This window comes from Tachypleus tridentatus, chromosome 13 (genome assembly GCF_004210375.1).
Source record: "Tachypleus tridentatus isolate NWPU-2018 chromosome 13, ASM421037v1, whole genome shotgun sequence".
Lineage (NCBI taxonomy): Eukaryota > Metazoa > Arthropoda > Merostomata > Xiphosura > Limulidae > Tachypleus > Tachypleus tridentatus.
In genome coordinates this window covers 238,403,406-238,418,290 of record NC_134837.1, presented here as the reverse complement: position 1 = coordinate 238,418,290, position 14,885 = coordinate 238,403,406, and the positions used below count along the sequence as shown (strand labels likewise).

General features: G+C 37.0%; 1 protein-coding gene across 2 annotated transcripts in view; it reads left to right on the top strand.

The window, feature by feature from the left end:
* The first annotated feature begins 1,328 nt into the window (after positions 1–1,328).
* LOC143237931 (centrosomal AT-AC splicing factor-like) overlaps positions 1,329–14,885 on the top strand; it is a 37,261-nt gene continuing 23,704 nt past the window's right edge. The window contains exons 1-4 of one of the 2 annotated variants that reach the window (XM_076477689.1): positions 1,329–1,694; positions 3,614–3,777; positions 12,181–12,279; positions 13,538–13,604. In XM_076477689.1, coding sequence (XP_076333804.1) covers positions 1,563–1,694; positions 3,614–3,777; positions 12,181–12,279; positions 13,538–13,604 — 462 coding nt within the window. In that variant the 5' untranslated portion in view covers positions 1,329–1,562. The remainder of the gene's footprint in view (positions 1,695–3,613; positions 3,778–12,180; positions 12,280–13,537; positions 13,605–14,885) is intronic. The other variant, XM_076477690.1, reaches the window with a different exon arrangement.

Sequence of the window (14,885 nt, the reverse complement as noted above, 5' to 3'; positions counted from 1 at the left end):
ATGTTTTCTACGGTTTGTGGAGGAAACTTATTGATGTTGATGAAGGATTGTTTTATTTTGTATAATTAGTCGTTAATTTTATGGATGTGTTTATTTGGTTTCTTAGTATGTTGAGTTTTTGTTTTGTTTCATGTGCTGAGTCCCAAGGAATGTACAGTCCAGTATGGGCGATTTTTCGGTGGATTTCTGTTTTAAATTGTGTACCAGTTCTTGTAATTTTGAGGTTAAGAAATGATACTTGATTTCTTTCTTCCTGCTCACATGTGAAGTTAATGTTGAGATGTATAGAGTTAATGTAACTGAAAAAATTAAATGTGTGTTCTGTAGATGTGAATCCCACAATCGTGTTGTCTACATATCTGTACCAATATAGTGGTGGATGTAATGCTGTGTTAATTGCTTGTGTTTCAACTTGTGTCATAAAAGTATTGGCTAGAACTGGTGATACTGGGTTGCCCATGCTTAGGCCATTTGTTTGTATGTAGTTGTGGTTGTTGAACATGAGGTTTGTCTTCATCGTGGTGAATTTTATGAGGGTTGCTAATTGGTCGCTGGGAATGTCTATTGATGGATTAGGGTCTCGGATATACAGTTCTAAGGCTATCTTGCAGGCTTAAGTGGTTGGGACTTTTCTAAAGAGGGATATGACATCGAAACTGGCCATTAAGGCTTCGTGATTAAGTTGATTAAGGTTAGATTTGAAATAATGAATGAATATGTGGACATTATTGGTCGTAGCGGACAATCTAGTTTATGAGGTTTGGGGATATCGTATATTTGTGGTGTGAGTGAGAGTCGGTCCTGCGAAGGTAGGGATAAAATGTTTTTGAAATTCTGTTGGCTTTTTTTCATTTTTAGTAGTATTTTGTTTAATTGCATTTCGTGTGTCTTTGTTGGATCTGTGTCTATTGGTTTAAATTTGTTTGTGTCTGATAGAATGTTTTTAATTTTTTGGATTATTCATTTGTGTTCATTGTGGATTATAACCACATTATGTTTTATTTTTATTTCACTTCAAGCCTATAGTAAAAGTTGTAACTGGTAAAAGTATTTATCACGAATATGTAAAATAAAACGTAAAATAAAGTAAAATGTTTAAACTAATATTTATAATGATTAGAATACTTTGCTTCATCAGTTAACATTTAATGCGCTGTCAACGATATTTTTCGCATCCCCGTCGCGCCAAACATGCTGAGCGCCCTTTCAGCCGTGGGGGCGTTATTATGTACGATCAATCCCACTATTCGTTGATAAAAGAGTAGTTCAATATTTGGCGGTGGATGGTGATGACTATCTGCTTTCCCTCTAGTCTTACACTGCTAAATTAGGGACGGCTAGCACAGATAGCCCTCGAGTAGCTTTGTGCGAAATTCAAAACAAATAAACGATATTTTTGAAATTAACCTTAAATATTATTTAAATATGAGAGGGCATACCAAACGTTTATTTGACTGTGACTAGTGCTATTGTTGGTGTAAGTTTGTATTTGGGTATCGTGTTGTATTGTATAAAGTGTGAGATATTTACAAGTGTAATAGGTTTATTTTATAATTAATTTAATGTCGAAATCTTTCAACCAATACTCACTCTGCTCGGTTTGTAAAACGAACCACTGTGCTGGAAAAAAGCATGTTTATTCCAGAAAACATCGTGAAACTGTTGAAAACTTGCTTCGAAAGTTTGATACGAAGGTAAAGAACCATGCTAGACCCTATAGTGAAATCACTAAAACTTTAGTAAAAGTAAAACCTAAAGGCGTTTTATCAAATTTTATTTTAATCTAGTTAACGGTAGACCTAAGCAGTTTATATAATGGTAAATAATTGTATTGTTTCTTTTTAATGTAGCTTTAAACTTAAAGCTAATAATGATAATATTGAAGAAACAGACTTCCTCTGTACTTGTTGTTAAAACTACATATATGTATAATATTTTGTTGCTATTATAATAACAATTTACACAGACACCGAGTTTTATTATTTTCTGGTAAAAAGTGAAATAGGCCTGTGTAAAGAATATTCATAATTCTTTGTCATTAATCATGAGGAAACATTCCCATGAAACTGTTTTAGTGTGTTTTCACTAGTGGTGTATTTTGCTTAATTAGTAGGTTAAATATAAAAAAAAAAAATATTCTGTGGAATCTTCAGAAGAACTAAAGAGTTTGGTGAACTCCACAGTTTTCAGCATTAAAGATTCATCTCTTGAAAATATATTTCTTCTACAAGTGTAATAAATGTTTAATAAGAGTAACATATCAACATGTATTTACTGTCTTACTGGTGAAGTTGCAAGCACAATTTATTGTTATTATTTTATGATTCAAAGCTAATTCAACATAAAAAGAAGGTGAACACGATCCAAATATAGCTCTTCTTTACATTTATAGGTTTATCTCTGGCATTTCATTGTACAGTTTAAATTGGGATGAATTAACCCATTGGTTGTGGCTGCTTTAAATGTACATAGAAATTTTACAAGCAGTGCATCATATGTTGCACATTTCTGTTCAACTGCAGAAGGTGAACTTTAACATGACAAATCAGTGGTCAATGGATTAATATCACTGAACTTTTCTCTTGAAAAAGAAATTAGAGTAAATGTGTTTCAGGCATTCAAGATTGGTAAGGAAATTGATAGTCTTCTGCATTTTCTGTTTTTATAGTTAATAGTGAGAATGGTAAGACTGGGACACGGACATAAATTTCAGCAGGGTAGGAGCCATCTTACGATAAGACAGCTTTATTTTTGTAAAAAAAGTAGTTGGCTTTGGTAACAGGTTGCCTTCAGATGTAGTAAATGCAGTTACTTAAGGAGAGTTTAAGGAAAAGTTTGATAAACATTTGAATGATAAAGGCTGGCTTTGAGAGATCTTAATGTCTGTTTTTGTTTAATGGAAAGAATAACCTAGAGGAACTACAGTGTCTCTTGTTGTAATTTAGAGATAAGTTATCTTAGAAAAATTCAGAAAAAAAAAATTAACTTAGACAAGCCAAAACAAGATGTGGGATGTGGGCTCGAGCACCCACATCTTGCTGTCCTAATTTCTGTTTTTAATTCTATATCTATTGCTATTTGTTATTTCTTATGTGAGACTAGCAGATGGAGATTAAAACTGATAGACAGTGTATTGCCATTGCTATGTGGGTCCTACTTTTTCAGTTACCTCCAAAACCTAGGGAATATTTTATAATCCCACATTGTAGCTTGTATCCTGATCTTTTTAATTACTGCAGCATTTTTTGTTTAAGTTATTTATGTTTTGGGTTGTTTTTGATTTAAATTTACAAATTATGTAATTAGTCAGAGGTATGGATTTGCTGTTTTTAATGCAGTTCTACCTTATGATTTTACTTATTTTGCTATTTAACTTCATCAAAATGTAATTATTTTCACTAGTATATATACTGTAACTCTTATGTTTGAGTTATCTGATTGTTAATTGTAGCCTGTTCTTGAAAAATATATTCATATTTTCAGCTGGTCATATATAAATTACTTCTTTTGTACTGAAATGAAATATAGATATGTTCATGCATATAAATTTATGTAGACAGTTGTGTAACAAAATTATACAGAATCAATGAATGTACAATTATATTATTTTCAGATACAGGAAGGTTTATGTCTGTTACACAATCCAGTAATCCATGACATGTATTGGGAGTATACAAAGAAGTTTTGGTGTTATTTTTGCGAGAAAGAGGTAGAAAGACATGAAATTCAAGGAGATGTCACCATTTCTTGTGGTGGATTGTTGAAACACTTGGCTAGGTATAGTGTTAACATTTATCATTTAACAAAATTGTAAATTTAATGCATTTAGTTTACCCAAAACACACATTATTATTATCAAAAGTTTGCTGTCGTTACATTAGCAACTGATACTCTTCATCTGTGCTGTGGAGAAAGATAAAACAAAAAGTATAATTTTACAATCAATCAAATACACTATAAGAAATACATTTTACAGTTTGAAAGTTAACAACTTATGAGTGTCATCCAGGATTTATGCTAATAGTTAGTCTTGTATAATGTTTTTGGTAAGAATACATTCAAGAGCTCTCAATTTTTGGCAGGCCAATCTTAATTTTAGATTGGACAAAAAACATGAGTAAAATCAATTGAAAGCTAATTTAAAACCTTAACTTACCATTAGTATTATCTTGACTATTTTTTCTTGATTATACCAAAAAAACTACATTGCTATCTGTTTTCTGTATCTTATGTGCCACTACTTATTACATGTTATATGGTGAGGTTAATGCTTTCTGTTGTTGTAATCTTTGGGCTGCTTATTAAGTCACACTACTTTGCATTTTTTACTTCCTTATTCATCATCTGTTATAATTTTTGCTGTATTTTTCTGCTCTCTCTGCATTTTTTATATTCAGGGATTTTGACTCGGTATACAAATCCCTGAAGTGAAGACTCATTTTGTGTACGTGTTTAAATACAGCTTAATGTTTTTGAAGTTATTCAGGCATGTAATTTTTTTTCCTTGTTCTGGTTGTTTTTAATGGTTGAGTGGTTAAAAATAATAAATTCTAGTGAATTTAAGAGTGTATAAGTCATATGAGCAAGGCACGTGTTGTTACACTGTAGCTTGTGTAGTAATCCGATTTGAGATTAAGTCGGTAACAAACAAACTCCTATTATTCTTGCATATCCATCATTGTGTTTGATTCTTTGGCTGTGTTATTTTGTAAATGCTTGTTCAAATGTTTCTTTAAGTTTACATCTCACCATTGTTTTGATATGGAAACTTTATTTCTTGTTGCTGTAGAAACTAATTTTAGTTACACTAGTTGCATTGCTTTCTTGTACTACAGAAATTTAGCTATACATTTATATTTTTGCTGTTTTAAATTAGCATGTCAGATTTCTGATAATATGTGATGTTCCAGGGTCATCAGTAGATCTGAAGGATGAATAGAATTTGATAACTGATTAATCTGTTACATTCAACTAATCAGTTATCCTCACATTAGACTTGGATATTTGGAGTAATAAAAAGTAGTAATAACTGGAAACACTAGTTCTGATTATTTGATTATTTTCGAAAAGTGTAAAATTAATTTGTTTACAGAGTAACTGTGAATTAATATAAAATTATAAGCAATCATAATGGCAATATTTTGATTATACAGATAGTTGAAATAATTGGAAATAGTATTTTCAGTTAGTTGATTATTTTTATGACACAACCCCTCAGTGTGGATTCCTGTTCATGGTGAGGGGACCTCCCAGGGAAGGTTCTGTTCTGTCTGGTTACCTTCTCTGGGATCTAAACATCCACCCACATGTTTGCCGTGCGTGGCGACCCGTGAAGGGGAGGAGAGGATCCTGGTGGTTGAGGGGTCCAACCATAACACACCACTTTGGCCTTGAATTCCTGTAGACGGGCAGCCCTTGGGTCAGTCGGCTAGTCCACTTGGGCTAGAGTCAACCAAGTACCAGTGTTGGAAGTTCTCAACGGGTGTTGTGGACATTGTGCCTGATGCTGGTGTTTGGGTATAGTGCTCACGAAACCCTGGCATTGCTGCATTGTCCTTGCTTGACTTTGTAGTGCGTCCCTTTGTAGGGCTCCATGGTGGGTGGGGTCAGTGGGTACCGAATTTTTCCTTTTTCTTATGGATCCTCCAAAAAATTTAAATAAAATTGTGAAAAAACAGTCAATGGGTAAGTGACCACGTCTTGAAGACTCTGAACAGCAATCTTCAACATCTGTAACACACGTACCTCATTTTCTTATCTTACATTCTCTTTCGGAAAAACCTTTAGGGCAATTGTCCCCCTTTTTTATTCAGAAGGGACTGAGGGACTTGCTGGCTCTCCAAAGTCAGTAAAGAAGCTGCAATCTAGAGACATATTGGTTGAAACATCCACAATCCAACAGAGTGAACTCCTCTTGAATTCAAAGGCAATTGGGGATATACCTATTGAGGTTACACCTCATGCTACTTTGAATTCATCACGAGGAGTTGTTGTTGAGAGGGATTTGAAGAACGTCCCCGAGTCAGAGATTTTCGCTGGTCTCTCCACTCAAGGAGTTTCTGCAGTGAGGTGCATCTCCACTCGCAAAGATGGTGTTACACTGCCGACAAATAACCTCGTTTTGACATTTACATCACCACGTGCACCTGCCATCATCGAGGCAGGTTATCTCATTTGCAGGGTTCGGCCATACATTCCAAATCCTCTCCGATGTTTCTAATGTCAGAGATTCGGCCACTCAAAGACATCATGTCGTGGTTCCCTGACATGTGCTCGTTGTGGGGGCAAGGACCACGAGGCATATAGATGTGACATGGACCCACATTGCATCAACTACAATGGTTCTCACCCCTCTTACTTTCGTTTTTGCCCAAAATGGTTGGAGGAAAAAGAGGTGCAGCATTTGAAAACGATACATAACATTACTTATTCTGAGGCTCGGAAATTGCTGCCCACCACTCCATCTCGGACATATGCTGTTCTACTTCATTCCACAACTACAGTGGGAGTGCAGACAGATCTCTCTGTGCCTCCAAGAGAATCGTTTTCAAAACAAATGAAAAGCCTTTTGACTTCCGTGGTTAAAAAGGTTGATGAATCGACTTCCACACCCATCTCTGTTCCTCCCATACCTTCCAACAAACCTCAAGATCCACGTCCTTCAGTTTCAAATACAGGCATTTCTTCCGATACATCTTTTTCTCCCACCACAAGAGACAAAACAATTATTCGTTTGCGTCCTCAGTTACTGGATTCCCCTTCCAATAACAAAAACCTGCCCACCCAACCCAGAGCAGGATCCATGGAGGTTGATAGACCTCCTCCGAATAAAGACAGTAAAGAAAAAAGACGTGGTTGTAAACCGAAGGGTTCTCCACCCACTTCACCTACCCGTTCTTAAAAATGGCCACCTTGATACAATGGAACCGTCGAGGTTTACGTTCTAATCTGGATGATATCAAAACACTGATTGCTTCCTATCATCCTGTTTGTCTTTCCCTACAAGAAACATTTCTCAAACCTACTGATACAGTCTCCATTCGGCAGTTTTCTCTGTACAGAAATGACAGGCTGTGTGATGGATTAGTACATGGATGGGTTGCACTGTTGGTTGATCAGCATGTGCCCACCCTGTCTTTGTCACTCAACACACCCTTGGAGGCCGTAGCCATCCGTGTTTCCTTGGGTCATACCATCACTGTTTGTTCTCTCTACCTGTCCCTGGAGAGACATATGAGCAATCAGACCTTGATGCTCATGTTGAACAGTTGCCGTCTCCATTTCTAATCCTGGGGGATTTTAATGGACATCATCCTCTCTGGGGAAGTGCTGTTATTGATGGGAGGGGTTGATCTGTAGAGCGTATGCTCTCTGATTACAATCTTTCTCTTTTCAATACTGGTTCTTCCACTTATTTTCATGCACCTAGTCAGTCCTTTACTGCTATTGATCTCTCTGTTTGCTCCCCTTCATTTTTTTCCCATTTTTCATGGAGGGTTGACAGTAATCCACTAGGCAGTGATCATTTTCCTATCCTTTTGAGAGAGACTGGTCGTGGTCGATGCCACCCTACCCGCATGCCCCAGTGGAAGCTGGATCAGGCAGACTGGTCCACTTTCACTGCTCTCGCAGAACTTGATCCTGCCGTCATGAATCAGCCATCAATAGATGACTGTGTGGCAGCGGTAACTGGCTGTATTATACAAGCAGCTGCTCAGTGTATTCCTAAAACCTTGACACGTTTTCCATGATATACTCGTCCGTGGTGGAATCCTTCTTGCCACTTGGCACGGAAGGCTCAAAAACGGGCCTGGGATACTTTTCATATATATCCCACACTTTCAAACCGTGTCGCTTTCCCATGGGCCCATGCACATGGTAGGTGGGTAAGATGTCAAAGCCAGAAGGAATCTTGGATTAAGTTCACAACTAGCATATCTTCTACCATCAGTTCCAAGATCATATGGGACAGGATTTGAAAGGTTAATGGGCACTACATTTCTGTCCCCCTCTCACTCTTACTCTCTGATGGTCAGGAGGTGGCTGATGTCTGGAGCATCGCTGATAGTCCAGGTGAAAGCTTTTGCCGGGTATCTAGCACTTATGCTTGTTCCTCCACCTTCTTGGCCATCAAGACTCGGGCAGAGCGTTCACCTCTTTCCTTTCGAACTGACTGTTTCTTTGACTATAATTGTCCTTTTACACTGGCGGAACTGAAAATGACCCTTCATTGGTCTGCCAGTACATCTGTTGGACCTGATGATGTTCATTATGACATGCTGCACCATCTATCTCCTGCTTCTCTTGATGTCCTTCTGATTGTCTGTAACCGGATCTGGCAGGAGAATGCTTTTCCTGATGCCTGGCGCCAGGCTATTATTTTGCCTTTCTCTAATCTCTAAGATTCCTTCAAACTACCGTCTAATTGCTTTGACGAGCTGTCTCTGTAAGACCTTAGAAAGGATAGTTAATGCTCGTCTTGTTTGGTTCCTCGAATCAAACAACCTCCTCTCGCCCACCCAGTGTGGGTTCCGACGACAGGAATCCACAACAGACCACCTAATTCATCTTGAAACATCTATCAGAGAAGCCTTTCTCAAACGCCAACATCTTGTATCAATATTCTTTGACATTGAGAAGGCTTACGACACAACATGGAGGTATGGTGTTTTGCGAGACCTCCATACATATGGGTTACATGGCCATTTACCCATGTTTATTAAAAATTTTTTAATGGACAGGAGATTCCAAGTTCCCGTGGGTTCGACACTTTCCCGTTCTTACGTACAGGAACTTGGAGTCCCTCAAGGCTGTGTTTTGAGTGTCACACTTTTCAGTATAAAGATAAATGCCATCACTGAACAACTCCCTCTCTCTATTGCGAATGGGCCGTATGTCGACGACTTTCACATCTCATGTCAGTTGTCGAACATGAGATATATTGAGCGGCAACTACAAACTGCCCTCAATCGTGTACTGAAGTGGACTATGGTGAATGGCTTTAATTTCTCTCTCTCTAAAACCGTATGCATGCACTTTTGCCTGATCCTGAACTTCATATCGGTGAAGTTTTGCTGCCAGTGATCCCGGAGACCAAGTTCTTGGGGCTTATCTTTGATCGTAAGCTGACCTTTATATCACACTTAAAGCAGCTTTGGATCAAATGCACAAGAGCACTGAACATCCTCCGTGTCCTCTATTCTACCAGTTGGGGAGCAGATCGATGTTCAATGTTAAAGGTATATCGTGCTCTTATTAGATCAAAACTCTACTATGGATCAATGGTCTATGGCTCTGCCAGACCCTCGGCTTTAAAGATGCTGGACCCCATTCATCACCAAGGACTTCGACTCTGCACTGGGGCTTTCTGTATCTCTCCAGTTCAAAGCTTATACATTGAATCTCATGAACCTTCTCTGCACTTTTGCTGTTTGCAACTATCTTTACAATATACTTCAAAACTTCATTCCTTATCAAAGTATCCCACTTGGGGATGTATTTTCCTTCCTCGGTGGGCAGTACTTTTTTCAGAACAAACAATCTGTCATTGCTCCATTTGGCCTTCACATCCAGGCACAATTGGATGAATTGGGTCTGTCCTTGGATAACATTGCAGATTTCACAGGTCAGCCCATCCCACCATGGCTTATTACAGCCCCCAAATGTGACCTTTCTTTCAGTCATCTAAAAAAGGCAGATACTCCGAATTGGAAGTACCGTCTTTTATTTAATGAAAATCTTTCGAACATTCATTCAGTTCCCATTTATACAGATAGTTCCAAATCAGGTAATTCAGTGGGCTCTGCTATGGTTTGCTGTGGTTCAGTAGTTGCGTGCAGAATCCCCTCTACAGCTTCTGTGTTCACTGCTGAACTGTATGCCATATCTCTTGCCCTGGATCATATTGCAGCTGAGCAGTACTCCAACTGCACTATTTATACTGATTCGCTTAGTTCTATACTGACCCTGGAATCTCTTCATGTTGGCTCACATCCTGTTCTCGCTGATATTCAAGGTTTTGTCTTCAAGGCTCTGCTCCGTGCCAGCTGGCAGTCCACTTGGAGTGAGCAACGCGAGAACAAGCTTTTTCAAATCAAACCCTATATTGGACTTTGGTCGTCTAGCTTCCGTAAAGTTCAGAAGGAGGAAGTTGTTCTAACTAGACTACACATTGGTCACAGTTTTTTAACTCATCGTTTTCTTTTATCTGGAACTGATGCACCAATGTGTAGTTTGTATGACACTCAACTCACTATCAGCCACGTTTTACTTTCTTGCCATCGTTACAATTCTCAACGACAGCAATATTTTAAACATATTTTTTCCCAGGGTTTATCTGTAACATTGGACAATGTTATTGGTGATAGTGACACTGTCCACCTTGATAACGTGTTTAATTTTTTAATGGCCATTAATCTTTTAATCTCATTTAAGTGTTACATATTTATTCATTACACCTTTTTCATTGTGGTTCCTTTTTTACAGTTTTATTCTCTCTCATTCAATTTGACATTGGAAAATGGCCAGAACATTAAATAACTTGACACCAGGACTGGAAAGGCCAACTTCAGGTGACTAACGCTGATGTTTGAACTATCCGTTTGAACTACTCGTTAGTCATCCTGGCGAGTTGTTATTACACTTTTGCTGCATGTCATTTCACACTTTTACTACTTTACCTTTTGGTACTGGCCATAATGACACATAACCCGGAACCAGGACTGGAAAGACCAACTTCAGGTGACTGATGGTGGTTTTTATACTTACCTGTTAGTCTTCCTGGCGGGTTATGATCATTACCATTCTGCTACAGGTAGTCCTTTACAACTTTGTAGACTGGATGTCAACATTGATTTTTACGCCATTTTCTATTTTTAATTGCTGTTTTGTTTTTACCTTCATTTACTTTTACAAATTTTACTCCATTTACTTGACTTTTATCTTTTTACTGGACATTTGGCTACTCATTATTACGATTTTGCTATGTATCTTTTAAAACTTCTATTCTTTTACATTTTGATACTGGTTGCTTAGACACATAACCCGGAACCAGGACTGGAAAGACCAACTTCAGGTGACTGTCAGTGGTTCTTGTACTTACCTGTTAGTCTTCCTGGTGGGTTATGTTCATTACCATTTTGCTAGAGTAAGTACTTTACAACTTCTTTTACTCTGCTTTCTCTCTTAACATTGTAGACTAGGTGTCAACATTGGTTTTATACTTTTTTGTTTTACCTTCATTTCCTTTTATGTATTTTACTACATTTACTTTATTTTTACCTTTTAACCGGAGGTTTGGTGCAGATAGCTTAGCTGCTTTGTGCCATAAAACACTAAATCAATCAATCAATCAATTATGACACAAATCAATTTAATTGTAATTTTGTAATTGGCTTGTTTGAATATTTCTTGCCTTTTTTGTGTTAAATAATGAAAGGTGAATAAACATTATGGATAAAAATATGACAATGAATATTTTTGTCATTATTCTAATGTTACATTTACCAAGTAAATGAGGAAGTACTGTCTTTTCTTACTTTGAGTGACTGAGTTGGTTATATTGTTTCTGTTTTTCCTTGGCTCCATAAGATAGAAAATCTGCTAAGTGAACTAAATGTGTGTTTTAAAAACTGCAAATTGTTAAGACATTTAACAACCCACACAAAAACTCAACCAGCTGTATTTAGGTTTTAACTGAACAACTTTTAAACAAAACATTTTTGAACTTTTTGACACCTTGGAATTAATTCAGCTTGCAGCACGGTTATTATGTAATTTCTTAATCATTTGTGATATATAGATTTTGTATATTTTAATCTTAGATGTTTGAGCATCTGAATTTGCACTGAACTCACAAATTGTAATGAACTTATGAAGAATTATTGTATTTTCCAATATATTGTAAAAGAAAATTTAATATGCATTGTGTGATAAAATGTATCTGATCTACTTATTAATGCATTTTATTGAATAATATCCTTCATGCATATTAAATGAATCATGATGCTTTATATTTAAATGTAGCTTTTGATTGCTGTGAATAAACAAATGTTGAAACCATAAGAGTTTTTGAAATACTTGTGTAAATATGCTAAAACTTGTATATGCTAGTTTTTATATGCAGTGTGTTTACTAACTTAAATTTTTATTTTCATTTATATTTATTTTTACTTTTTTTAGTGAGAACCATTTGAAGGCATTGAAACATTTCTGGTGGCAAAATAAACTTGACAAATCAAAAATATCAACTTACAGCATTTCTGTGGAAAGTTTAAATAAGTATGTTGATTACATCAGTCAGAAAATGAATTTGAAGTATTAATATTTGGCAATAATGTACTTATTATAAATAGTTCTTTTTACTTAGTGTTCTGTTTAGCATTCCAATTAAGAGGGTTAACCCTTAAACAGTAGCCATCATCAGTTGATGCTGCTACCTACAACATTCCTGCTGTTTAAGGGTTAAAACACCACTCGGTGTGTAAGAAATCTTTTTATATACACAGTTTATTCTTTTGAGAAACAACTTACACTCTCAAATGACATTTTTGTTATATTGGAGTTTTTTTATTCCATAGTTAATCTTCCTTTCACTGATAAAGTTATGTTTGGGATACAAGTGTTACAGTACTCTATTGTCATTTAGCGAAGTTCAAGTAATTGTTTTAAGAATCTTTTGTTTTGTTGGATATATATTTCTTCTTTGAATTACTGTGAATTGTTGTCTTCCTTTTCACAAGCATTTGAAATATTTGAATTATGTTCTGATACAAAGGGATATTTGGTTGAAGTTGGATAGGTCTCAAGTACATCCCCAATACGTCAGGAATAAGACTGAGACATTACAACATCAAAAGTAAAGTTTTGATACCTGTGATATGCACAACTGATAGCCCATTGTGCAAATTTGTGCTTAATCAAAAGCAAAAAACTTATCAGACATGTCAAAGTAGTGCTGGAAAAGTTGTCTCATGCTGGAGTGATAGCAGTAATATAACTTGTGCATGTGAACCATATGATCATTCCTGCAAAACAGGTTTTAGAAATGGTGGTACTTTTTCAGAGATAGTATAGAGGGATGTAACTGAGAAAGTAACTTACTGTTGAAGATTCTGATTTGTGACTAAAATATTTAATAGTATGCAGTTTGACTCAAACAAAATGTGAATTAATATGCTGTTCTTTGTCTGTCACAGGATTTTTAAATTTTTTGAACAGGCAAATACTTTGTAAGCACATCAGAAACAAAGTGCAAAGTCTCATTAGGTGTGATAACAAAATATGATGTCTGTTAGTGTGATTCTTTGACTTTCAAAGCAATGTTTATCATAAATGCACAAGTTATGTTAATTCTTTCTCAAGTTTTGCCATCTGGAAAACTGGATTATTCCAATTTTGATGTTTCTGTATAATACAATAAACCATGATGTTTTGAAACAAGTGCTTTCATATTATTTAGCATACATGTGTTGATGGTTCTTTTGTGCAAATATTAAATTCAGTTTAAAATAAATACTTTTTACTCATTTTTTTCTAGATTTCTGAAACTGATACCACAGAAAATTGAAGAATATTTGAAGAATCTAGATCATTTACATAAAAAGGTATATCTTAATGCTTCTGATAACAGTACACAAGATTAGCTTTTCCTGTTTTGTGCAAATGTTTTTTCATAATGCATGCCACAAGCCTTCCACACTCTCCCTATTGTAATCATCATGGGTCTTCTCTCTACAACCCCCTTGGTGTGGATTCCTGTATGTGGTGAGGGGGACCTCCCAGGAGAGGTTCTGTTCTTTCAGTTTACCACCCACCTCTTGGATCTAAACATTCACCCACATGTTTGCTTTGTGTGGTGACTTGTGAAGGGAGGAGAGGATTCTGGTAGTTCAGGGGTCCAACCCTAATTCACCACTTTGGCCTTGAATTCCTGTAGACCTTCTTTCTACTATTACAGTTAGAGTGCAGACTGTTCTCTTCATGCCTCGGAAAGAATTTTCTAAAACCGTATGAAAAGTCTTTTGACCTCCATGGTTAAGACAGTTGATGAATCCCCCTCAGTGTGGACTCCTGTATGTGGTGAGGGGACCTCCCAGGGAAGGTTCTGATTTTTCAGTTTACCGTGCGTGGCGACCCGAGAAGGGGAGGAGAGGATTCTGGTGGTTGAGGGGTCCAACCCTAACACATCACTTTGGTCTTGAATTCCTGTAGACGGGCGGCCTTTGGTTGGCCCCCCTTTGGTCAAATGGCTGGTCCACTTGGGCTAGAGTCAACCAAGTACCAGTGTTGGAAGTTCTCAATGGGTGTTGTGGACATTGTGTCTGATGCTGGTGTCTGAGTATAGTGCTCACGAAACCCTGGAGTTGTTGCAATGTCCTTGAATGACATTGTAGTGCGTCCCCTTGTAGGGCTCCATGGTGGGTGGGGTCAGTGGGTACCGAAATTTTCCTTTTTCCTATGGATCCTCCAAAAAATTTAAATACAATTGTGAAAAAACAGTCAATGGGTAAGTGACCACATCTTGAAGACTCTGATCAGCAATCTTCAACATCTGTACCTCATTTTCTCATCCTACATTCTCTTTCAGAGAAACCTTTAGGGCAATTGTCCCCCTTTTTTATTCAGAAGGGACTAAGGGATTTGCTGGCTCTCCAAAGTCAGTAAAGAAGCTACGATCTGGAGACGTATTGGTTGAAACATCCACATCCCAACAGAGTGAACTCCTCTTGAATTCAAAGGCAATTGGGGATATACCTATTGAGGTTACACCTCATGCTACTTTGAATTCATCACGAGGAGTTATTGTTGAGAGAGATTTGAAGAACGTCCCCGAGTCAGAGATTCTCCCTGGTCTCTCCACTCAAGGAGTTTCTGCAGTGAGGCGC